Source organism: Eubalaena glacialis, chromosome 7 (genome assembly GCF_028564815.1).
Source record: "Eubalaena glacialis isolate mEubGla1 chromosome 7, mEubGla1.1.hap2.+ XY, whole genome shotgun sequence".
Lineage (NCBI taxonomy): Eukaryota > Metazoa > Chordata > Mammalia > Artiodactyla > Balaenidae > Eubalaena > Eubalaena glacialis.
The window spans coordinates 22,108,041-22,132,635 of NC_083722.1; the positions used below are offsets into that span (position 1 = coordinate 22,108,041).

The 24,595-nt window shown below is 40.5% G+C and overlaps 1 protein-coding gene and 1 non-coding gene across 2 annotated transcripts; both read left to right on the forward strand.

Annotated features, from left to right (window-relative positions):
• The first annotated feature begins 3,439 nt into the window (after positions 1-3,439).
• LOC133095007 (zinc finger protein 883-like) lies at positions 3,440-11,028 on the forward strand. The gene is made up of 4 exons (XM_061195816.1): positions 3,440-3,527; positions 4,361-4,816; positions 5,333-5,480; positions 9,356-11,028. The coding sequence occupies exons 2-4, from the start codon at positions 4,406-4,408 to the stop codon at positions 10,747-10,749; spliced, it is 1,953 nt and encodes a 650-aa protein (XP_061051799.1). The 5' UTR covers positions 3,440-3,527; positions 4,361-4,405; the 3' UTR covers positions 10,750-11,028.
• Positions 11,029-23,975: 12,947 nt separating this feature from the next.
• Positions 23,976-24,057, forward strand: TRNAS-GCU (transfer RNA serine (anticodon GCU)). Its single transcript has one exon. It is a non-coding gene; the product is annotated as a tRNA-Ser (tRNA).
• The last annotated feature ends 538 nt before the right edge of the window (positions 24,058-24,595 follow it).

The window sequence follows — 24,595 nt, forward strand, 5'->3', positions numbered from 1 at the left end:
ATAATGAGCAAGTGTCCAAATTTTATTCAACTCATTAATGGAGGAGCCAACAGAATAGCAGACTTGATTCCACAAGAATATACAAAATTGAAATTCATATAATTAGTGAGGGGAAAATGTTGCAATAAAATTGCTAAATTAGATACAAAATTGGTTAGTATTCTCTTCTGGGCAGGGGAAAATTTTATATCTTTTCAGTTTTCTGTAAGTTAACCTCTAACTTTATAGGACTGTAAAACATTTGAAATCTAATCAATTGTGAGTAAATGTTAAATTCCCCAAGAGTCAAAATGTTCTAGCATATTTTTGCCTATTTCCAAGTTTTGATAATTTTCCTGAACATTGCTAATAAATGTCTGTATGCATAGCAGATTTCAGTCTAAAACCAGAACTGATAGCTGGGGGAGAGGAGCCCAAAGCCCTCATGAATCTCGATTGCTGGCTTCTGATACTTCTCAAAATGAGCCTAATAATTATGAATGAGAAAATTAGCTATGTTCAGTTTACATTACAGTCATGTTCAGTCTTGAGACCCCTCCACGTTTTCAGAAGTTGGCACATGTAGATATTTAAAAATCACAAGTACCTAGGAGCAAGATTGATGTAACATGTTTTCTGTTTTGTTTTTGGGTTTTTTTTGGCCAGGCTGCGTGGCTTGCGGGATCTTAGTTCCCCAACCAGGGATCGAACCTGGGCCCACAGCAGTGAAAGCACCAAGTCCTAACCACTGGACAGCCAGGGAACTCCCAAGATTGATGTAACATGTTTAAAAGATTTGCCTTTTCCTTGGGTTTAGTCTGGGAAAACTCTTTATGTTACCATAGCGAGTGAAGCAACAACTTCAGGGTAAGAGTGGATGCAGGGCACTCCCTGAAGAGGATAAAGATCTGAGCAGATCTTTGACAGCCTTTCTAGACTGTGCCCTGCTGGTCATCTCCCCCATCCTGGTGGCCTCTGGCCAACTGCTGTTTGCCAGCCTCCTAGTTCAGTTCACAAGCCTCCTTTCCATTTCCAGCCCCAGGATGGTTTCCTCAACTCCTGAACCTTTCCCAGCCTGAGAAGGAGGAATTCTTAACTTGCTCCCTTTCTCCAGGGCCCATCCTGCCTTCCATATCTCCCATGAAGACTCTAACCACTGGGACTTAGTGAATCTCCATACTTGAACTCCTTCTACATTTAAATCCAGGACCACATAATATATTTACATATTAACATTCTGTTGTTCATCAGTGTCAGGTGTTCTAGGCCTGTGCCCTAATTACATAATAGGCCTCTGGATTGTAAAGATTATGTAATTTTTTTGGTATATGGTTCAGGCCCAAGGAGGACACTAATTTGCCCACTTTATATCTTCTGCAGAACAACTGACCCCTTGTGGGCAGGCTCAGTAAAAGTGTGTACTTTACACGTAAACACAGTAAATGGGATGGATATATTAGTCATTTCTCCTTAGACTCTTAAGACTCAGAGTTTTTCACAAATGAAAAAGCTATCCATAGTGTGTACTCTGTCAAAAATTCTGCCGTGGTTTTGCCTTGTGTGATCTCGTTTAATCCTCTTGATGCCCAGTGCTCTTAGTTTTCTTATTGTCCCCTAATTGGAAACAGATTTAGAGAAGCTAAGTGACTTGCTCAAGGGGCACTGCAGCACAGGAACCTGAATTCAGTGACCCCAAATTATAAGCTCTTAACCACTGTCCTATACTATCTGATCTCACTTATTGGATTTTTGATATAATTCCTAGTAAGTATAATTTGACAGATGTTTAGCCACTTTGGACGGGGAAGGGAAGAAATGTGAGGGATGTTAGGGCTGGTTTTGCTCTGGACTCTGCTCTGTCATTCAGCTCTCCACATCCCCAAGGTGCCAGCCCTTCTGTGAACTGAAGGTCCTGGGTGTGGGGTTCAGAGGCTTCAGTTCCTACACATGTGAGCAGTGGTCAACTCTCCAGTCTCCTCAGGAAGCCGTGGTTGCTTTGTGGTGTTGTCCTTGGTACTTGCCTTGAAACGTAGCATCTTCAATGTGGCTTTCTAAGATCTGACCATTAAGCTCATTCCAGGTGCTTTCAAAATAGTTTGCTTTCCCCTTTGCTACTCAGTAATAATCCCTTCAATATCACAACACTGGTGTCCTTTCTCCTCTTTCTAGGTGAAGGGATTTTGAATTTTCTCTGAGGTATCAAGAATTGAGAGAGAGGGACTTCCCTGGTGGCGCAGTTGTTAAGAATCCGCCTGCCAATGCAGGGGACACAGGTTCGATCCCTGGTCCGGGAAGATCCCACATGCTGTGGAGCAACCAAGCCCGTGCGCCACAACTACTGAAGCCCACGTGCCTAGAGCCAGTGCTCTGCAACAGGAGAAGCCACCGCAACGAGAAGCCCATGCACCACAATGAAGACCCAATGCAAACAAAAAAACAAAACAAAACAAAACAAATTAAGAGAAAAAAAGAAGAATTGAGAGAGAACTAGATTGTTTTAAGATATGCACGTCCTGCACTGTGAAGGACAGGGAATAGCTGCCTCAGCACAAGAGAAACTCCGAAATGAGCAGCATTGTTTCTGTAGGGCCAGTGTTCTGAGAGTCTTGCTTTCCTGTGGTAATAGCCATGAGGAATCTGTTCCCAATACACCATGGTCTCTGCACAGTGGGACAAGGACAACTTTACAGCTCTGGCTGGTTTTTCAAAATTCCAGCACCCCACTTCATATGTTGATTCTCCTTTTTGTGTCTGCCACTCCCTTTATTATTCCCAACCCTGTGTTGCTTACTAAAGCAGCAACTCACTGAGGAACCTCCCTCAGAGCAGTGAGGTCACCTACTTTGATCGCCCTCTCTTCCAACTCTTCCACAGTAGAACCTCTTCCATCATTTAATCCTCTTCTGCCCTTAGGGTCATGCATTCTCGCAAATTTCCACTGCCTTCTGGCCCAAGCTCTTTGCCTTAACAGCTCCCACTTTTCGAACATCACTGTTTTCTGTGTTTCTTCCTGGTTTCAGTATATTCACGGGATCCTAAGGCTACCTATCATGTTCCTTCCTGAGAAGGAGAGGGTTCTGGGCGCAGAGGAGATGAAAGCACCCAGGAGAAGGGCAGAGGGGAGACAAACAGGTAGCGATGCTGACCGCCAACGGCCTACTTCCCCGGAACGCTCTTTATGGAAGAGAGCAGTCATTCTTCTTCTCTGTTGTCATCTAGCACTCCTCCCCTACATTTTCAGTTAAGAGATCCTGCCGGGTTGGCAAGAGGCGAGTGTCCGAAACTTTTTTTTTTTTTAATTTCAGAGATCCAGGAACTGGGTTTAGTGCTAATTGTCAAAGCACAGTTGCTACTTTTACCGCCTTTAGTCCCGAACTGCTCGAACTGAACACGCAGCATACCCGGCCGCAGGGTAACTCGGAGACGCTGCGCACGTGGGCGGAGGCGGGTCGCGGGCGCGCGCTCGGGGGCGTGACCTCCGGGAGACGCCGGAAGCCGGCGCGCCTGAGCGTCCGGTTCCGGGAGCCGCACTTCTGCGTCCCTGTCAGGTGAGAGTATGGGGGTGTCATTCCACCTCGATATCGGGTTCGGCCTTGCGAAGCCCCGGACGTGTTGAGCCGCGTGGGGCAGCCAACACCGGCCCTGGTTCCGGCTGGAGGACACCCTGTGCCCGGGGAGGTTCGGGGCTGCGCGGCTGGGAGCAGACGTCTGTCTGGGAGGCTCCGGAAAGGCCGGCCCCAAGGCCCCCAAGACAGGACCCTGTCCCGGGACTGGGGATCCCCTTCTTGGGAACCGTGATTCCGACGCTCTGACTAAACCAGGGCCGCCAGCACTGTGTGAAGCGAAGTGGGATTTCGCTCTCAGTTTTGCCAGACTAACACGAAAACATCAATAATTTTCTGGCTGTGTCTAGTAACTTTTCCTCTCCCACAGGTTGGGTCGTATGTATTAAAGTATGGAAAAATGGTGCCAAGTAATAACTTGAAAATTTGCTTTAGGTTAGGGGCCACATACATGTATTTAATGCCGGATTTGGAGGAGCCTTCCTCCATTAAGTGCAAGCCTTCATTCCACCCCCCACCCCCCACCCCCAGCAATTATATATTTTTACTTATCTCTGTAACATACTGTACACTTTTCATATTTGTTGTGTTTATTGATTGCTCCTACTAGAATGGACACTCCATGATGGCAGGGATCTTTGTTCACTAATGCGTCCCAAACACCTAGAACAGTTTCTGTACAAGGTAGGCCTCCAAAAAATATTTGTGGATTCAATGAATTAATAAAATTAGTTACCCTGGTTACAGGTCTTCTTTCTTGTGTGCGTTCTTCGAAGTATATGCCATGTATCCCTTTATCACTTAACTCTTTTCCCCAGGGTGCCCTCAGAAGCCTCCAGTTGAAACTCCAGCAGAAGCCAGGCATGATGGCTGTGGACACAAGAAAGTCTGCTGGCCAGCTGTTCCAAGCCCCATGGGGTCAGCAGGGGCCTGTGATGGTGAAAGTGAAGTTGGAGGAAGACCACCCCAGGAATCAGGGTCTCAGCCTTCCAGAGAACCAGCCTCCTGCCTGGGAGATCTTCAGGCAGCAGTTTAGACACTTCTGCTACCAGGATTCCCCTGGTCCCCAAGAAGCACTGAGCCGGCTCCGGGAGCTCTGCCATCAGTGGCTCAGGCCAGAGACACATACCAAGGAGCAGATCGTGGAGCTGCTGGTGCTGGAGCAGTTCCTCTCCATCCTGCCCCAGGAGCTCCAGACCTGGCTGCAGGAACATCATCCAGAGAGTGGGGAGGAGGTGGTGACCATGCTGGAGAATCTGGAAAGAAAGAGAAATGTACATACAGGAAGAGACTAGTATGATGTGGTTGCGGGGAACTGGGAGCAAAACTTTCTCAAGTGTGAAGCCTCTGAGAGAACAGTGGGAAAACCTAGCATTCAGCAGGGAACTGAGCTTCTTGCTAAGCCAGTCAGGAGGGGAAGGAGCGGAAGGGTGGGAAACAGCAGATTCGGGGATGGTGGGTAAAGATACTGAAGGCATCGTGCTCCTTTACTGGTCATTCAACATTCACAGCAAAGACGTAGGTGGTATCACACATGAAAACTAAGTTCGGAGAGGTTGTGTAACTTAGCCAAGGACACATAGCCAATAAATGAAGTGACAGAAACAAGATTTGATCAAACTTTGCTTTGCTTACCTTTCTGGCTGCCTCTCAGCGCCCTAGGGCCTGGTTTCTAGCTTCTTCCTCCTAGTCTTTCTCGGGGGATGTTTCCTGGGGACTCCTCCCTGAGGTTTGGTCCCTGTTAAATTCATGATATCCTTACAGGCCTAACGAGTGCTGCTTGTCTCTAGCTTTCAGCCTGTGCTCTGGAACAGAAGATCCTTTTGCAGACAGTGACACATAAGACACTAGATGAAGAATCTTCATGTACCCGAGTTCAGCCTCCAGCAGTCCAGTTCAAGGGCGAAGGACCTGAGCCCCACCCATCAGAGGAAAGAGGTGAGGCAAGAATTTCTCTAGGGAATTTGGACTGAAATGAACTCCCCTTTGGTTTTTTTGTGGAGTGTGACTTGTTAATTCCTTGTGATGAGAGTTGTTAAAGAGTGACAGAGCTGACATTTTAGGTAATAATGATTAACAGTTGATAAGTCATCTCCGAACAGCCTCAGCAGTATGTCGGTTTTAAACATCCACAGTTGAATTTTCTGCAGATTGTCTATAGCAAATGTTACTTTCAAGTATTTTGATGCTTACATAAATAGACCCTGATAGGATATTAACATTGTAAAACTACATTGACTTTTTTGAAAGTTACCTCTTATTATTACCAGAGAAGTATATATGCATTGTAGAAAGTTAGAAAATACAGAGTTGCAAAATAAGAAAGCAAAGCATGATATTCTTATCACCCAGAGATTACGATTGATGACTTTTTATTTTATATCTATATATCTTTTATGTGCACATGTGTGTATACACACATATACACATTCCTTTCACCAAAAAGGAATCATTTCTGTGTGCTATTTTATAATCTATTTTGCTCAGTTAATAATCTTCCCTTTTCCCTGTCAGTACATCTTAATGTTATCTAAGCTCAATCCAAATTCAAACTGGTCCATTTTTTTCCAAAATGTCTTTAAAACTGATTTGTGCAAACAAGGATACAAGCCAGGGTCACATAACACATCTGGTTGTTATGCCTTTTATTTTTACTTTAGAACAGTTTCGCTCTCCCATTTTCCCTCTCACAGCCCAGACTTTTTGATGAGCCCAGGCCAGTCTCCTACCCTCTGGATTTTTCTGGTTGCTTCCTCATTGTATCATTTATTTTGCTGCCCCTGTACTCTGGATTTCCATAAACTGGAAAAAAGATTGAAAGACTCAAGTTAAACATCTTTGGCTAGAATTAATATTAGGTAATAGTAGACATGAATACCTGACCCACTATAAAATCCCTGGCTGGCTTAGGATGATGACAGTATGATCCCTCCATTGAACAGCTAATATTTCCCCTTGTAACGGTGTGGTGTCACTTCGGCAGTTTGTGAATGGCCAGTTTCCCATCAACAAAATACAAAATGTTTGAGAATTCTTGTGTGGGTCAACCATTTTATTAAGGGTTGCAGAATGATTTTATAATTCTTTCGTTCCTTCTACATCATTAACTGGCATTCTTCTTTATAATAAAGAAATGGTCAAATCATCTATTTGTTGATTAGATTGACTTGACTTCATATTAGACAGTCAAGATTGATGCTTAGTTTTCCCCCTTTATTTACCAATTTTCATATTCAAGGAATGGTTTAATAGGTACCTCAAATGGCGACGTGAGATTTTAGGACTTTCTCTGTGTTAGTATCATTATGGACTTAGTAATTTTCATTGAGTCAGTGTGTTTCAATCTACCACAGATATTACTCTTTTTAATGCTCAAACTGACACATCTTTGCCTTGTATGGATGTCTCCCATCTTGCCCCTATCTCTTTTTGCCATGACCCTATGAATTTTGAATCCTTGCTTTCTGAACAAAATTAATTGTTCCAGGCTCACCTTGTACTTTCCCTAGACCCAGATTTGGTATCAACCCTTTCTGAAGGAGCCTTGATTCTTCTTAATGGAGAATGCTACTGAAGTATAAAATCTGGGTGCTAGGGGAGTTCTTTACCACTAGGGTAACAATACTTCTAGCACATTTTATGGGTAGAGCTAGAAGTACATTTTTTTTTCTAAAAAATATGAGTTCACAATGGTGTATTCAATTTTGTTCTACCACTACAATGTTCCATTATTTTTCTATATTGTATTTTGTTTCTGCATTTATTTTTGTTAATTCTTTCCTTATGTTCTCACTTGTTTTTTAAATTTATTTATTTTACATTGTAGTAATTTGTATCAGAGGTGTTCCCAGGAAGCATAAGGAAGGGGAATGAGACACAGAAGGGAGAAAAGCCAGTCAAGTGTTCCTAAATGAGCAGGTTATCTTGGTTAATTAGTTGTCCTTTTTATTTTTTAACTTTTGAGCTGAATTGATCTATATATCTGTTACTAATATAAATATTTGATGCTACAGGTATTTCATTGAACACTGGTTTTGATGAATCCCAAATGTTTTGAAATGTAGTGTTTTTGTTATTTTCTAGAAAATCTGAAATGTATGCTTGTATTTTGCCTTTGAACCAATAATTGGAAGTTTTAAAATTTTCAGATGGAAGGGCTTATTTTCTGATTTTGTTATTAATTTTAGATTTATTCTATTGTAATCAGAGAATGTTTGTGTTGTTTATACCTTTTGGACTTTATTATGGTTTTCCCATGACCCAAAAAATAGTTTTCATTAAAGGTCACTGCACATTTGAAAAGATGTTCTATTTTCAGGATACAGAGCTTGATATACATATTCATCCATAAGATTTAATTTTGTTGATTTCATTTTGTAAATCTTCCGTATCTTTATTTTTTTGCGCATTTGGTGTTTTTTTAGACAGAGAAAGGATGATTAAGGCTGTTATTTGTTTTGTCTCTTTATGTCATCTATAATTTCTGCTCTAGGAAAGTTGCTCCTCTGTTATTTTCTGCATAATTAGATGTATCTGTTCCATTGTCACTGTAAATTGTATATTTAGCATTATAAAGTTCTCTTCTTTGTCTAATTTCATGCTTTTGGCCTGAATCTCACCTTTTTTCTGAAACTGAGATCATGATGCCTTCTTTCTTTTGCATTTGCTTAATTTTCTCTTGTTCATCCTTTATTCATAACTTTTCTCTATTACTTTATTTTAGATGTGTTTCTTGTATATATAATAGAGTTGGGTTTTGCTCTGTGACCAAATCTAATTTTTTTCTTTTTTTCTTTTTTTTTTTTCTGGCCACGCCGTACTGCTTGCAGGATCTTAGTTCCCCAACCAGGGATCAAACCCGGGTAGTGAAAGCGCCAAGTCCTAGCCACTGAACCACCAGGGAATTCCCTAATTTTTTTCTTTTAATAGATAAGTTAAGCCATTTACGTTTATTGATAATAAGTATAAACATATATATACACATATGCATAAATACTTACCTGTGTGTGTTCGTGTATGTATGAATATACATATACATGCATATATTTCCAGTGTGTGGTTTGTTTTCCCTCCTCTTTTTTTAATTGTAGTAGTTTTTATAGTTAGGAAGCTTTGTATTTTTGTAGTAGTGGTACATTAGTTATCAGTTGCTGCTTAATGAATTACCACAAAGCTAGCAGTTAAACGACACACGTTTATGGTCTCATAGTTTCTGTGGGTCAAGAGTCTGCATATGGCTTACCTGGGTCCTCCACTTCTGGGTCTCTCACAAGGTTGCAATCAAAATGCCAAAGATGGGATCTCATCTGAGTTGTGACTGAGGAAGGATCCACTTCCACCCTCACATGGATGTTGGCAGGGCTCAGTTCTCTGTCAGTAAGTCACACAGACAGAGGGCCTCATTTCCTTGCTGGCTACTGGCCAGAACCCACCTTCAGTTCCTTGCCACATGGGCTTCTTCATATGGTGGCTTTCTTCATCAAAGCCAGCAAACCAGCAAGGGAGAGTGTCAATAGAGAAAATCTCATAGTAGGTGGAACTTACAGTCTTAGGTAATCACAGAAGTGACATCCTATCAATTTTACCATACTCTATTGGTAACTCGGCCATGCTTTATTCTTTCTCACTCCCACACCTGTATTACTCCCATTCCTTCTACTTGGCTGACCTGTTTCTCTGAAGCCCTGACACTAAATAAAGAAAAGATATAAAATCCTCTGTTAAATCTAAAATAAAGATTAACCCTCCTACCTGTCTCTTAAATTATTTTTGAGTTGCCTTTTCTCCTCAAGTTATATGATGTGTTGTTTCAGATGGTGGTGTGAGGACTGAGAACCCGACATTAGAAGTGAAGCAGGAACCTTATGAAGAAACATTATGGTGTAGGGAGGGGTCTGATGGACATCATGAAACTGTGTGTCAGCATGCCACATACAGAGGAGACAGTGAGCCTAGTGGAAGTTTGGAGTTGCAGGATGGGGATGCCACAGGTGAAAAAACATATGACTGTGATGAATGTAGGAAAACCTTCACTTGGATAAGAGGCCTTCAGATGCATAAGAGGATCCACATTGGGAAGAAACCATATTCCAGTACAGAATATGGAAAGGCCTTCATCAGACGTGCAGAACTTACCCAGCGTCAGGGGCTTCAAAGCAAGGGAAAACCTTATCAGTGTAAAGAGTGTGGCAAAGGCTTCAGTCAGAAAGCAGGCCTCTCCCAACATCTCAAAATCCACACTGGAGAAAAGCCCCATCAATGTAATAAATGTGGCAAATTTTTTAGTCAGAGATCGGTTCTTACAAAGCATCAAAGTCTCCACACTGGAAAGAAACTTTTTGAATGTATATATTGTGGGAAAACCTTCTGCCATAGTGCAGACCTCACTGAACATAAGCAATTCCACAACAAAGAGAAGCCTTATGAATGTAATGAATGTGGGAAAACCTTCAGGCAGCGTTCAAATCTTACTGAGCATCAGCGAATTCACAGTAAAGAAAAACTCTATGAATGTAAAGTATGTGGAAAAGCCTTCGCTCAGTATGCAGGACTTAACCAACACCGGAGAATCCACACTGGAGAGAAACCTTTTGAATGTCCTGTATGTGGACGAGCCTTTAGCCGGAGCTCAGAACTTATAATACATCACAGAATTCACTCAGGGGAAAAACCCTATGAATGTACCGAGTGTGGAAAAACCTTTAGAGTGAACTCAACCCTGGTCATACATCAGAGAAGTCACACTGGGGAGAAGCCCTATAAATGTGATGAGTGTGGTGAAGCCTTCAGTCAACACTCAGGCCTCAACAAACACAAGTTAGGAGGGAAGCACAGAAACCCTCCTAAACGGAGAAAATATACGTGTGATGTATGTGGGAAGACCTTTACGCAGTTAACTGGCCTGAGGAACCACAAAAGAATCCACACTGGGGATAAGACCTACCAATGTCCTGAGTGTGGCAAGGCCTTCACAAGGGGAGAGCATCTTATTGAACATCAGGGGATTCACAACAAGGAGAAGCCTTATCAATGTAAAGAATGTGGCAAAGCCTTCAGTCAGAAGACAGGTCTTAGTCATCATCTCAAAATCCACACAGTAGAGAAACCTTTCAAATGTTCTCAATGTGGGCAAGCCTTCAGCTGTAAGTCAAATCTCAATAAACATAAGAGAGTCCACTCTGAGGAAAAATCCTATACATGTAAATAGCTTGGGAAGGCATACAAGCAGAGAGCAATGCTGATGCAACATCAGAGAGGCCACATCCTACTAAGCCCCAGCAGTGGTGAATGAGGTGAAGCCTGCAGTAGAAGCTCAGTTCTGATTAAGCACCAGAGAATCCACTAAAATGACTCCTTGCCAAGGTGTTTGGTGACAACTTCAAGTAGAATTCAGAATTTTTTTTAATTGAGATAAAATGTCTCTTGAACTTCCTTATTTAAAGAACATCAGCGATAACACATTGAAAAGTTGTTTAAAGGTCATAAATGCTGGAAAAGTTGAGATTTTGGAAAAATAAACATCAACAAGAAATTTACCTGTGATTACCTTTGTTAAATGCAGTGAAGTGTCATTTAATACAATGAAAAGGTACACAAGGGCAGCTGTAAAAAAAATTTTTTTTATACTGAATTCATGAGTTTTTATGTTTTGCTTTTTCAAATCATTCTGATTTCTAACTAGCCTTAGCCTAGTCTAATGTTGAAATTGTTTCTCTTAGTACCAGTTGAGGTCACAGGACTATCCAAGAGCTTAGAATGTGTGAGATGAGTTGTCTCTGTTTCCCTCCCACCTTGGCTACCTAACCAAGCCTCTGACCGTAAGTGGGTGGCCTGCAGACCCTTCCTGATCCCCACCCCCAGAACTAGCATTTCCTGGTGAAAAAGAACATGTTATATTCTAAGTGATATGGAGAGCATAGAGGTTTGGGCCCCCAGTACATCAAAATCTAGTGTGGCCATGATGGCTAAAGCACAGAGCATACATTTCGATTGTGAACACAGCTCCTTGAGCTCACAACAGAGGACAAAAGAGGGGAAAGCAAGCCTTTCGTTCCAGCATTTTCCATCTCCTACAAAGTATATTTATACAACTGAAACCTCTTTCAGCTTCAGCACTGCCTATCTGCCTCAGTCAATGTAGTGAGGGACTTTGCTGAAGCTGATGATAGTTTTCAAGTACTGGAAGAATATTTCCTCATTTTTGTGACTGCTTCTGACTTCTACTAGATTTACAGTATTTATAGGGCAACATAATTCCCTGTCAATAGAAAGAAACTCTGGCCCAGCTGTGGTAAAAATTTTGGTGAATTTAAGTCTCCCTTAGGCTATCTAGTCTGCTAATTTGTCATTCTTTCGCTTTTCATTTCTGCTCTACTGTCTCTGATCCTCTGAATATAAGACTCTTGAAACTTCCCTGGTCATAGAGAATGTTTCCCATTGTCTCTTTTTATAGTTTTTACCTCTCACTTCCATGGTGAATGGAAGTGTCGTTTCTCTTACAGGCCAGTGATATTTAACTATCTCCAGGTTCCAGCCTATCCATATAAATACAATGTTTTCTTAAAAGAAATGGCAAATATGGGAGCATCAAAAGTTATTAAATGTTGTGTCAGTCCTTAAAATCCAACTCAAGTGTGAATCGCCACAAGTCCAACACTTTTTTGAGATGTAATTGACGTAACATTAGCTTCAGATCTACAACAAAACGATTCAATATTTGTATATACTGTGAATCACCACAATAAGTCTAGTTAATATCCATCAACACATACAGTTAACAAATTTTTTTTCTTTTGATGAGAACACTTAAGATCTACTCTCTTAGCAACTTTCAAATATACAGTACAGTATTAACTATAGTCACTATGCTGTACATTACATCCCCATGATATTTATTTTATAACTGGAGGATTGTACCTTTTGATGCCCTTCACCCATTTCACCCCTACCCTCCCAACTCTGGCAACCACCAATCTATTCTCTATATCTGTGAGTTTGGTTTGTTCTTGTTGTTTTAGAGTCCACATATAAGTGAGATTGTATGGTATTTGTCTTTCTCTGACTTATTTCACTCAGCATAATGTCCTCAAGTTGTTGCAAATGGCAAGATTTCCTTTTTTATGGCTGAACTGTATACACACACACACAACATTTTCTTTATCCATTCATCTATTGATGGACACTTAAGTTGCTTTCATGTGTTGGCTATGGTAAATAATGCTGCAGTGAACGGGGGCGGGAGGGGCATTGCGGGCTGGTGCAGATATCTTTTTGAGTTCGTGTTTTTGTTCCCTTTGGTTAAATACCAAGGAATGGAATTGCCGGATCATGTTCTAGTTTTTGAGGAATCTCAATACTGTTTTCCATAGTGGCTGCACCTATTTACATTCCCACCAACAGTGTACAAGCATTCCCTTTCCACCACATCCTTACCAACACTTTTTTCTTGTCTTTTTGATAATTGCCATTCTAACAGGTGTGAGGTAATATCTCCTTGTGGTTTTAATTTGCATTTCCCTGATGATTGGTGACATAGAGCTCCTTTTCATGTACCTATTGACCATCTGTATGTCTTCTTTGGAAAAATGTCTATGCAGATCCTCTGCCCATTTTTTAATCTTTTTCTTTTTTTTCCTTTTGAGTTGTATAAGTTGTTTATACATCTTGGATATTAACCCCCTATCAGATATGTGATTTTGCAGATATTTTCTCCCATTTGGTAGGTAGGTTGCCTTTTCATTTTGTTGATGGTTTCCTTTGCTGTGCAGAAGCTTTTTAATTTAATGTAGTCTCACTTTTTTTTTTTCTTTTGCATTTGTTGCCTCTGCTTTTGGTGTCAAATCCAAAAAATCATCACCAAGACCAGTGTCAAGAAGATTACCCCCTATGTTTTTTCTAGGAGTCTTATGGTTTCAGGTCTTATATTCAAGCCTTTAATCCATTTTGACTTAATTTTTGTGTATGGTGTAAGACAGTGGCCCAGTTTCATTCTTTTACATGTGGTGGTCCAGTTTCCTTAACACTATTTATTGAAGGGACTGTCTTTCCCCATTGTATATTCTTGGCTCCTTTGTTGTAAATTAATTGACCATATATGCATGGGTTTATTTTTGGACTCTGTTCTGTCCCATTGATCTGTGTGTCTGTTGTATGCCAGTACCATACTGTTTTATTATTATAGTTTTGTAATATAGTTTGAAATCAGGAAGTGTGTTGCTTCCAGCTTCATTCTTCTTGCTCAACATTGCTTTCACTATTTGGCGTCTTTTGTGGTTCCATATGAATTTTAGGATTGTTTGTTCTATTTCTGTGAAAAATACCATTGGAATTTTGATAGGGATTGCACTGAATCTGTAGATTGCTCTGGATTGTATGGCACAGTGTCAAAGTTTAAAGTAACTTCTTATAAGGGATTCTTATCTCAGTGAAAATATTGGTTCCCAGCCTTCAGCACTGGGTTATCAACCAAAACAAGTCCTTTATAAGGCACAGCCTTACCCACAGACAGTAAAATCTTGTAAGGGATTCTGAAGACCCTCAATAAGGACAACTAGTCACTTCCTGAAAATGGAAAGAGGTTTTTTGGGGATTCTATTCTTTAACTCTAGGAACATGAGAGCTTTGTATTCTCTTAAAAGTGATGTTAAAGGTAGAATTTCAGGAATGTTTGTAATTTCTTTTAAAAATAAGAAATATCCATTTAAAAAATAAGTGTAGGGAAGAAAACAACTGAGTAGTATTGATTCATCAGAGACTGTGGGAAAGTAAGCCTACCATATGACCCAGCAATTCCACTCCTGCGTATATACCTGAAAAAAATTAAAACACTAAATCGAAAGGATACCATGCACCCCAGTGTTCATAGCTGCATTATTTACAATTGCCAAGATATGGAAGCAACCTAAGTATCCATCAACAGATGAATGGATAAAGAAGATGTGGTATATTTATACAATGGAATATTATTCAGCCATAAAAAACAATGAAATAATGCCACTTGCAGCAATATGGATGGACTTGGAAGGGTATTATGCTAAGTGAAATAAATCAGAGAAAGACACTGTATATCACTCATATGTGGAATCTAAAAAATAAACTAGTGAATATAACAAAAGGAACACAGATACAGAGAACAAACTAGTGGTTACCAGTGGGGAGAGTGAAGGGAGGAGGGGTAATGTAGGGGTAGAGGATTAAGAGGTACAAACTATCATGTAAAAAAGAAGTTACAATGATATATTGTGCAACACAGGGAATATAGCCAATATTTTATAATAACTATAAATGGAGTATAACCTTTAAAATTTTTGAATCACTATATTGTACACCTGTAACTTACATAATATTGTACATCAACTATACTTAAATTAAAAAAACAAACAAGTGAGCACTGATTCATCAGAGACTCTGGGAAAGCAATTCCTTCAACTACAGGGAAGGTCTCACTTGGCAGAAAGATAGGGGTCTTAATCTCAAGGTCCAAGCAATACCCAGGGAGTGCTCCTGCACTGGACAAATTTCCACGAAGCTCTTCCTGCATCCAGCTCATTAGCATTCCCGGGTAAGAGGACAAGTCAGCCACGCTCCCCACCAGATTTTCCCTATATCTGGTCTCCTGGAAACAGGGAAGGAGGGCAATTTGAAAGAAAGGTCTGTGGTCTTGGGAACCTCCGAAAGCTAGTTGGATGAAAATTATGGCCCTGCTAGGGTCCATGTTAACACGGGAAATCGTTGGATCCTTTACCTGGTCATTATCCACCCTATCGTCCCCTATCTCCCGGCTTTGACTGTTTCGAAATTCCAAGATCCTCTATTAACACTTTACCTACAGAAAAAATGGGAGGGATACAGCCAAAGGGAGGGATCGGGCTGCTTTCCTGGGATTTCACAACCTACACTGATTTCAGAAACTCAAGTGCCTATCCCAGCGGGAGCGAGAAAGGCTGCAATCACGTCACCGCCGCCGAAATTCCCTACAATTGACGTTATCCTCCTTGACTTTTCTTCTCCGTGCGCCTGGGGACACATACTTCTCGGAGAGGGTGGTCAGTACCTGGTCCCCAGTTCCCTTCAGGATGCAAAGAGGCGCAGTTTTGAAATATTAGCTAAGATTCTCCTTCAGATGGAAAAGGTTCAGATCTGGGCAACTGATTTGAATAGAAGTGGGGATTGTGACCAGGGCAAGAAGAGCCAAGCGGAGCGCGTTATAGAGCTAGTTACAATCACAGCTTTCTCCGTCTAGAGAACCGAAGCCCAGAGCAATATCCTTCAAAAATCTCCAGAAAAATCGAGGGAAGCCTTCACCTCCGCACTGAGCAGATTTTGTCTCCCGGCTTTTGGTTTGTTATTTGGCAAATTAAGTCCTAAGAATGGCTTCTGGTTGTCCCAGCGTTCCGTTTCTCTTTAAGACTTTTGACACCACTGGTTTCCCCTTCTCCCTTCCCTCTCAAGCCTAAAACAAACCACTCAATCAAACACGATCGCGTCTCCATTGAATTTTAGGGGAAAATAATTTGCCATTTTCGCGTTTGAAATGCTGCGTGGTAGTTAATAGCATGGGCTATGGAGACAGACTGCCCCGTTTAAACCGCATCTCGGCAACTCTGCGTGAGGCCCTCGGCAGGCACCCACCTTACCAGGACGGTGCTGGGATTGCCTTAAATTTTTTAAAATTTATTTTATTGAAGTACAGTTGATTTACAATGTTGTGTTAATTTCTGCTGTACAGCAAAGTGATACAGCTACACACACACACACACATATACACACTTTTTTCCATTATGGTTTATCACAAGATATTGAATATAGTTCCTTATGCTATACAGTAGGACCTTGTTGTTTACCCATTCTATATATAATAGTTTGCATCTCCTATGGGATTCCCTTAATTAATGCGTGTAAAGCACTTAGGAGTGTGCTAGGCAAAGTAGGCTCTGTGTAGGAGTTTGCCATTATTATTATTACCCAACTATGAAAGACTTTAGAAGACAGAAACCAGGAATTTTGTAAACCTCCGGAGAGGTCCCCACCTCCCCCAACAAGGAGCATGTCCGGTTTAGCAGCGTCGCCACCAGCTTGTGCTCCACAACCGTCTGCGCTTTCCAGGGAACAAAGTAAAAGCTAAAGCTTAGAGCGCGGGGGCGTTGCTGGCGAGGGGTCTTCACCGTCGGGTGGAAAGGTTTGGGGCCTGCGGGCGGGTGAGCACTTCTCATGCAGCTGTCAACCCGTGGACGGCGACGCTCTTCAATTTTGCACTTTTACCTGCATGCCTTTAGGTTCTCGAAAAGGAGTTTACGACAAATAGGATATTAACCCCTCCCTCACCTTTTCTTGTCAGCAGCTATATATGTCTTTGCTTATTTACTTGTACTCTCCCTGACCACTGCATTAATTCTTCCTTGCAGGGACCATGACATCGGGCATATTTATGCAATAAAGTGAAGTTAAACATATAACTTTTATTACGGACATTTAAATACACAAAATAACGAAAATGATATGAGGTAGCCTAATGTATTCATCACCTAACTGCAAGAATTAGCAATATTTTTGCCAATCTCTCTCCCTATATATATATGCATATGTATATATTTTATTTATTTATTTATTCATTTATTTATTTATATTTCCCGACCTTTTTCTCCTGTATTTTAAAGAAAATCCAGGCATCATATAATTTTATCCATAAGGACTTCAGTATGTAAGAGAGATAGAATTTCTAAATATATGCCCTGCTTATTTAGTGGGGATGGCTAGCAGGGGGGAAATGGCTTCTTCAGATTCCTTTGTTTTGTCCAATTTTATTTTGATCAGTGTGTTAATTTTCTTAGAATGATCTTAAAGACTCAAGAGAACAATTCCATTGCACAAATTTGGTGGGGTGAGTTTTGCTTTACATGGTCAGCAAAATAATTTTCCTTCTAAGGATCAATGTTAAATATTTATTTTATCCTTATTAATTTGCACTTAATCAGCAACATTGTTTAAGAACCGAGTCACCTAAATATTCATGTTCTTGGCAGTGTGGGGTATCTTCCCTCACTTCTCGGCTCTACTTGAATTCCTTGCTATTGTCTCCTAAAAGTCTCCTTTCCTTAGGTTTTATATTTCTCCTTATTTTTAACCTAAGACATTGTTTTAGTCAAAACACACTCTCTTTATAGCAGTTTGCACTTAGGATCTTCAGTTTTCAAGACTGACCTTAAGTCTTTCACCTTTGCTAAGAATTTCACTTTTGCTAAGAAGACATCAACTAAACAATTATTTTTATTCCAATTAATGTGGATTCAAACAAATTGGCTGTCAAAGCTTTTGCAAGATTGGAGGTTTTCTTAAAAGTTTTTTCTCTTCTTTTCTTTTTTTTTAGGGTTTTTTTCTTTTGGAGGAATTTTTTGTTTGTTTGTTTGGAGGCTTCCCTTTTCTTTTGAATAAATTAATCTGTACAATTTAACCTTGCAGTATTTAAATAAATGGACAGGGCTTCCCTGGTGGTCCAGTGATTAAGACTTCACCTTCCAATGTAGGGGTTGCAGGTTTGATCCCTGATCTGGGAGCTAAGATCCCACAGGCCTCGTGGCCAAAAAACCAAAACATAAAACAGAAGCAATATTTTAACAAAGATTCAATAAAGACTTAAAAAAAATGGTCCACATCAAAAAAAAATCTTTAAATGAATGGATAAAGGAAAGAATAGAATCATTTAAAAATGGGAAATAAACCAAGGAATCACCAAATAATTTCCTGTGAATTAGTTTTATAGCAAGAAAGAAAAAATTCCAGAATCTTTACCATTTGTAGTTAAAATCTTGAAAGAGGAAAGAAGTTACTCATTATGGATATAAATCCGATTTTTTTTTACAGTCCTTTAAAAATCAAAATTCATCAGCTGACTCTAATATGAAGGAAAAAATATTCTACCTCAGACATCTGGCTTAATGAGGTTATGTCCAGTCTTAACATACAAAAGCTAAATTGTCATTCCCACAATACCTGTTACTCCCCCAATCCCCCCAATTTCAATAAACACTTTCTCCATTTGCTCCATCACTCAAGTCAGAAGCATGAGAATCATCCTTTGTCCTTCCCTGTTACCAGATGTTTGGGTTTGCTTGGGACTGAGGGTGCTCCCAGAGAGGCAGGGCTTTCAGTGATGAAACAAAAAAGTTCCAGAATCCAGCAGTAGTTAGTCACCCTACCTGTCCCTCACAGTGTGTACCCATCCAAATCATCACCAGGTCCCGACAATTTTATCTCCAAAATATATCTTGGATTCATCTACCTCTCTCCATTCCTGTAGTCATTCTTTTAGCCCAAGCCACCAACCGTCTTTCATGCTGACTGCTGCCATGGCTGCCCAATGGATCTGCTCAAATCTATTCAACCTGTTCTCTCCAGAGCATCCAGAATGATCTTTCAAAAATATTAAACCGATCACATTCTTTCTCTACTTTTAAGCTCCAATATGTTCCCATTGCAATTTGGGTAAAAATTTCAAATCCTAAACATGGTGTTCAAGGCCTGTATTGATTTGGCCAACTTCTCCAGTGCCATTTCCCCACTGTCTCCTTTGCTCGCTTCTGTTCAGGTCACACTGGCCTTCTCTCAATTTTCCTAATTTTCCCAGTTCTTCCTGTTTTGGGAACATCACACATGTTTTTCACTCTGCCTGGAATACCCTTTGCTTCACTTTCTGCCTCCTTGTCCCCTACATTTCTCTTGGATTTTATCCTAAATATCACCTATTTATCTAAAGGATATCTATTTAAGAGACACATTTCCTAATTTCCCAGTTAATGTTAATTCTCCCCCCATGGTTTTTCTCATGACACTCTTATGTTTTCATATCCTTTAACAAAATTTGTGATCATATACCTTTTTGTGTTCTTTTTTGTCTAAATATCTGTCTTCCCCCATAGACAGTGCACACTGTGCATGGCACAGTGCCTGGAATAGAAAAGACATTTGTTAAATAATTGTTGACAGAATGGGTACATAGATGGTGGATGGTGTGATTTTATCATGCTTAAAGTACAAATTTGTTTCCTGGCAGACTTGCTGCTACTATAGATTATTAGAAATGATCTAAACAGAGAGGTTCCAAGCTTCAACAGTAAGTCCCCAGACCACTCAGTGATTTGGCCCCATCTGTACATGTAGAGAAGGAGAGAAAAAATAGAATAACAGGCACAGAGGACAATGAGATCTGAAGGTCCTCAGAGCTGAAGGATCAGGAGGATAAGCAGGTTATAAGGGAAAGGGGCTAATGCAGGGCACAAAGTGGGAATTCTGCTCAGACTCTGCTTCAGAGAGGTTTGTAGTCAAATATCTTTTTCTGGAAATTGTATGCTCTACCTGTGGAAATGGAAAGTGAAACCAGATCCCTCTGAGAAAAGGTGGGGACATAAAGCTCCAATCCTCTGTAGTTTGGTGAGAAGTAAGACGTGAGATTATGAAGCTTTGGTAGGAGGAAAGCCCAGGAAGGAGCTTGAGGTACAAAAACAGCTATTACAATCACTACGCTATAGAACACGATGAAAAGGATGCTTTCATTGTGCTGTGCTGAAGTAGTCTGTGGAATCAGACCTCTTACAAGTAGTGTAACCTTCACCTGTAAGATATTATGATGACACTCTACCTTATCATATGTAAAAATTGTTGTTGTTAAATCTAGTGGTCATTTCTTTTTTTTTTTTAATTTATTTATTTATTTTTGGTTGCGTTGTGTCTTCGTTGCTGCGCGCGAGCTTTCTCTAGTTGTGGCGAGCAGGGGCTACTCTTCGTGGCGGTGCGCGGGCTTCTCATTGTGGTGGCTTCTCTTGTTAGGGAGCACGGGCTCTAGGCACGTGGGCTTCAGTAGTTGTGGCACGTGGGCTCTAGTTGTGGCTCACAGGCTTAGAGCGCAGGCTCAGTAGTTGTGGTACACGGGCTTAGTTGCTCCACGGCATGTGGGATCTTCCCGGACCAGGGCTCGAACCGGTGTCCCCTGCACTAGCAGGAGGATTCTTAACCACTGCATCACCAGGGAAGTCCCTAGTGGTCATTTCTTAATTAATATCTCCATTTATGAGTAGGATTTGGCTCTGTTCACCACTCTTCTGTCTTTAAAAAAACTTGTTTAAATTTTTCTTTACTTAAAAAAGTAAATTACTAAATAACATGTACTCGTGGTAAAGAAAAAAATCTTGAAAAATGTTTTAACATAGAAAAGTTTAAAGTTTCGATACTAGCTGTTTACAATTTGTATACATCCTTCAAGATATTTTAGTTTTATATCAATCAGAGCCTTCCAGAATTTGCAAAAGGTTCATGTCATCTTCATTACCAGTATATAAAAAATAAAGAAATGCCAAATAAGGTTTGAAGATATTGAGATATGTTTAAGACCCTTCAGTTAACTCAAAAAAGAAACAAACAATTGTTTATATAATATGTGTATAGATATACACATACATACATAATACTCCTTTGAAGACAACATGAAAAGTCTAAGTTTGGGGGCTTCATAAAATTGAGGTTAAAACTAAGTGGCCTTCACTGATATTAAATATCTACTCTCTCAGTCTATCGTCTAAAATAAACAAAAATACTATACATACTGTTCTGCAACTTGCCTTTAAAAAAAAAACTTAACAGTGAGAAAATATTTATTTGTAAGTTACTACATGTAGTTATGTATTAGTCTTATTAATGAACACATACTGCTCTAACGTTTTGCTTAATCATAAGTTATTTAACTCAATATTACATTTGGTGGACATTGGATAGGTTTTAATAGTTTAACTAAAAAGTAGTGCTCCACTGTATATATATAATGTGTGTGTATACATACTTTTCACACTAGTGTTGGCATTTCTCCAGCATAATTCTCTGCTAGTAGGTTGACTATTGGGTTTCAGGAAGGGAGGGAGGGAGGGAGGAAGGAAGGAAGGAAGGAAGGAAGGAAGGAATGAAGGGAGGGAGGGAGGGAGGGAGGAAGGGAGGGAAAGAAGAAAGGAAGGATATGAACTTCATAAATTTTAATAGTTCTTATGCAATTGTCCTTCAGTCTGATTGGGCCGATATATGCTCGCATGGACAGTATTTCAGAAATCTAAAGTGGGAGTAGGAGAAGGAGAATGATATATTATTGCTTTAAATGGCACATCCTTACATGAGTTAGGTGGAGCATCCTCAGTTACATTTATTAACCATTTGATTTTCTTTTGTGAATTGACCATAAGTGTTTTGGGTTTTGTTTGTTTGTTTGTTTGTTTCTTTGTTTGTTTTGCCGCGCCGCGGCTTGCGGGATGGGACCCTGGCCATGGCAGTGAAAGCGCCGAGTCCTAACCACTGGACTGCCACGAAATTCTGACCATACATGGGTTTGTTTGTTTGTTTTTTGTTTTGTTTTGTTTTGTTTTTTCCCCCTACTGGGTTTTCTTTTCGTGTTGAATACAATTTCAGGTAATTAATTATTAGTGTCTTATTTATTTTGTTAGTAATAAAAACAACTACCATAATATCAAATGATTTACACAGCAATTACTATTTGCAAGACAATTTTTTTAATCTTTTTTTTGAATTTTTGAATTTTATTTTATTTTATTTTTTATACAGCAGGTTCTTATTAGTCATCCATTTTATACACATCACTGTATACATGTCAATCCCAATCTCCCAGTTCATCACAACCCCGCCCGCCCCCCGCCGCTTTCCCCCCTTGGTGTCCATACGTTTGTTCTCTACATCTGTGTCTCTATTTCTGCCCTGCAGACCGGTTCATCTGTACCATTTTTCTAGGTTCCACATATATGCGTTAATATACGATATTTGTTTTTCTCTTTCTGACTTACTTCACTCTGTATGACAGTCTCTAGATCCATCCACGTGCAAGACAATTTTCTAAGCATTTCACTGATGTTAACTAATTTAATACTCATCGTAACCTTATGGTTTTTTAAAAAGTAGGATTATTAACCCCAAAGTTTTAATTAATTGAAAATATCCTTTCTAGGAGCCTTAATTCTAAGGCTTAGATTTGGTATTAAATCTGTTAACAATAGTTATCGTTTGCTTACACGGACACTGGTGTATTAAGACCAAAACAAATACATTCCCTGCCCTCTTGCTGTAGCGAGAGTGGTCTAAGTCAAACTTCACCGAAGCTCTTAGTTAACTGCAGAAACACCCCCCGCCCCCCTCCTCCCCACCCCCCCCCCGCCCCCGCCCGAGGCTTCCACTAGGAACAGTTCTGAAGTCACTGGTGTGAAATGAGCTTGCCTTTGAGTCTCTGAAAGGTAAGTGTGAGTGGTAGCGGATGACTCAAAGTGTAACAATACACAAAGGAACAAATATTGTTTCACTCAGTATTGCGGATGAAGTACCTCTAAAGGTTTTGTGCTGATCGAAGATATTTTGAAATTCGGTGAACTGGGGTGAGAGAGAAGAGTCCCTCCCAACAAAGCTGAGAACAGAGCTAAGAGATTTCGTAGAGAGGAAAAAGTCAACAACATTTTTGTAGAAAAGAACAATTCAACCTCCAAAATTCTGCACTAAATATTTAAAAGTACACAAACTCTCACGAGTGGAAGAGGTTTTTTGTTTTTGTTTTTTTGCCGCGCCGTGCGGCTTGTGGGATCTTATTTCCCCCACCAGGGATCGAACCTGGGCCCCCGGGATTCTTGATGGTTATTTTATCACAGAGGTTGTCAGAGCTGCAGGGGACGTTAGGGGTTACTCAGTCCGGCCTCCCTAGTGGGGCTTAGGAAAGAGCCACAACCAGGACCTGCACCCTGCCTCCTGCATCAGGGATTACCCGCCCCACCGGCCCTTCCCAGCGTTAATAGTAGTCAAGCTAGGCCGCTCTTGCGCTATGATACAAGTATCTTCCCATTGGGGCTCTTTCTCTTGTCTACATTTTTCCAAAACACGTTCTCATGCGTTGCTGATTTTTCATAGACTGATCAATGCCAAGTCCTAAAGTGGATAACAAAAGACAAATGAGGGCGTCTCCAGGCTGGCGGGCGTATCACAAAAGCAAATGGAAAGGAATCGCAGAGCCGGGATTCTTGTACCACTCAGAAAACGGGAATCCCGGGATTTCTGATCAGGAGGTGGGGAAATCAGTCCCTCGAATGCAGAATGCAGCGGCGGAGGGACCCTGTGAACGTCCGGGTGTGTGTCTCCCCGGCACGCAGAGCTGAGTCGGCCAGCCAGGGTTGGCTTGTGTCCAACAACGTGTGTCAGGCCTGGTTCCACCTGTTATCAGGTATTTGCCAAGTAAATTCACCACTCCAAGTGTTGTGCATCAGTTTTGTGGTGGCTGTGAAATATACTTTGACACCTGACTCACACTGTGGTTGTGACGATTAATCCAGGAAAAGAGCGATTAGATGCATTGCTATAAAACGCCTGGAAGTACTGCAGGAAGAAGTTGAATAGAAGAGTCTCGTGTCTGACGAGGTGGCCGAGTGGTTAAGGCGATGGACTGCTAATCCATTGTGCTCTGCACGCGTGGGTTCGAATCCCATCCTCGTCGGTTTGCTGCGCATATGAAGAATGAATGTTCTTTTTTGGTGAGTTAATTCTTTACTCATCACTCAGTTGAGTAATTCCTTCTAATCCCCCCTGTTCTCCGCTTCCTCAGTAGCATTTTCCTGGCTGTGAACTTTGTTAACTGATATGCTTGATTCATGTTTCATTCTCCCACAAAATGTTCATTCCATTACAAGTTTTGCTTAGCAGGGATTCCCCATTGAGGAAATAATTGAAGAATTAATTGAGGACCATAGAAAAGCATTGCCTAATAAATTTAGAGGAGCTGATAAAATTGTCTATAGAGTAATGTACACAAAATTATGGGTTATTTAAGGCATTATCGGGCTGATTTTATCTCTATGCAATTTTTGTCTATTATCTTTTAACTTTAAAAGCAACCATTATTGTCTAAGGATCCCAGTCTTTGACAAGGAAGAGTATGTATCTCTTAGAGATATGACAAAACTAAAAAGTACACGCTATACAACATTCTCAGCTAGGGCTAAATATTTCTTCTTGAGAAAAGGTAATAAAAATAT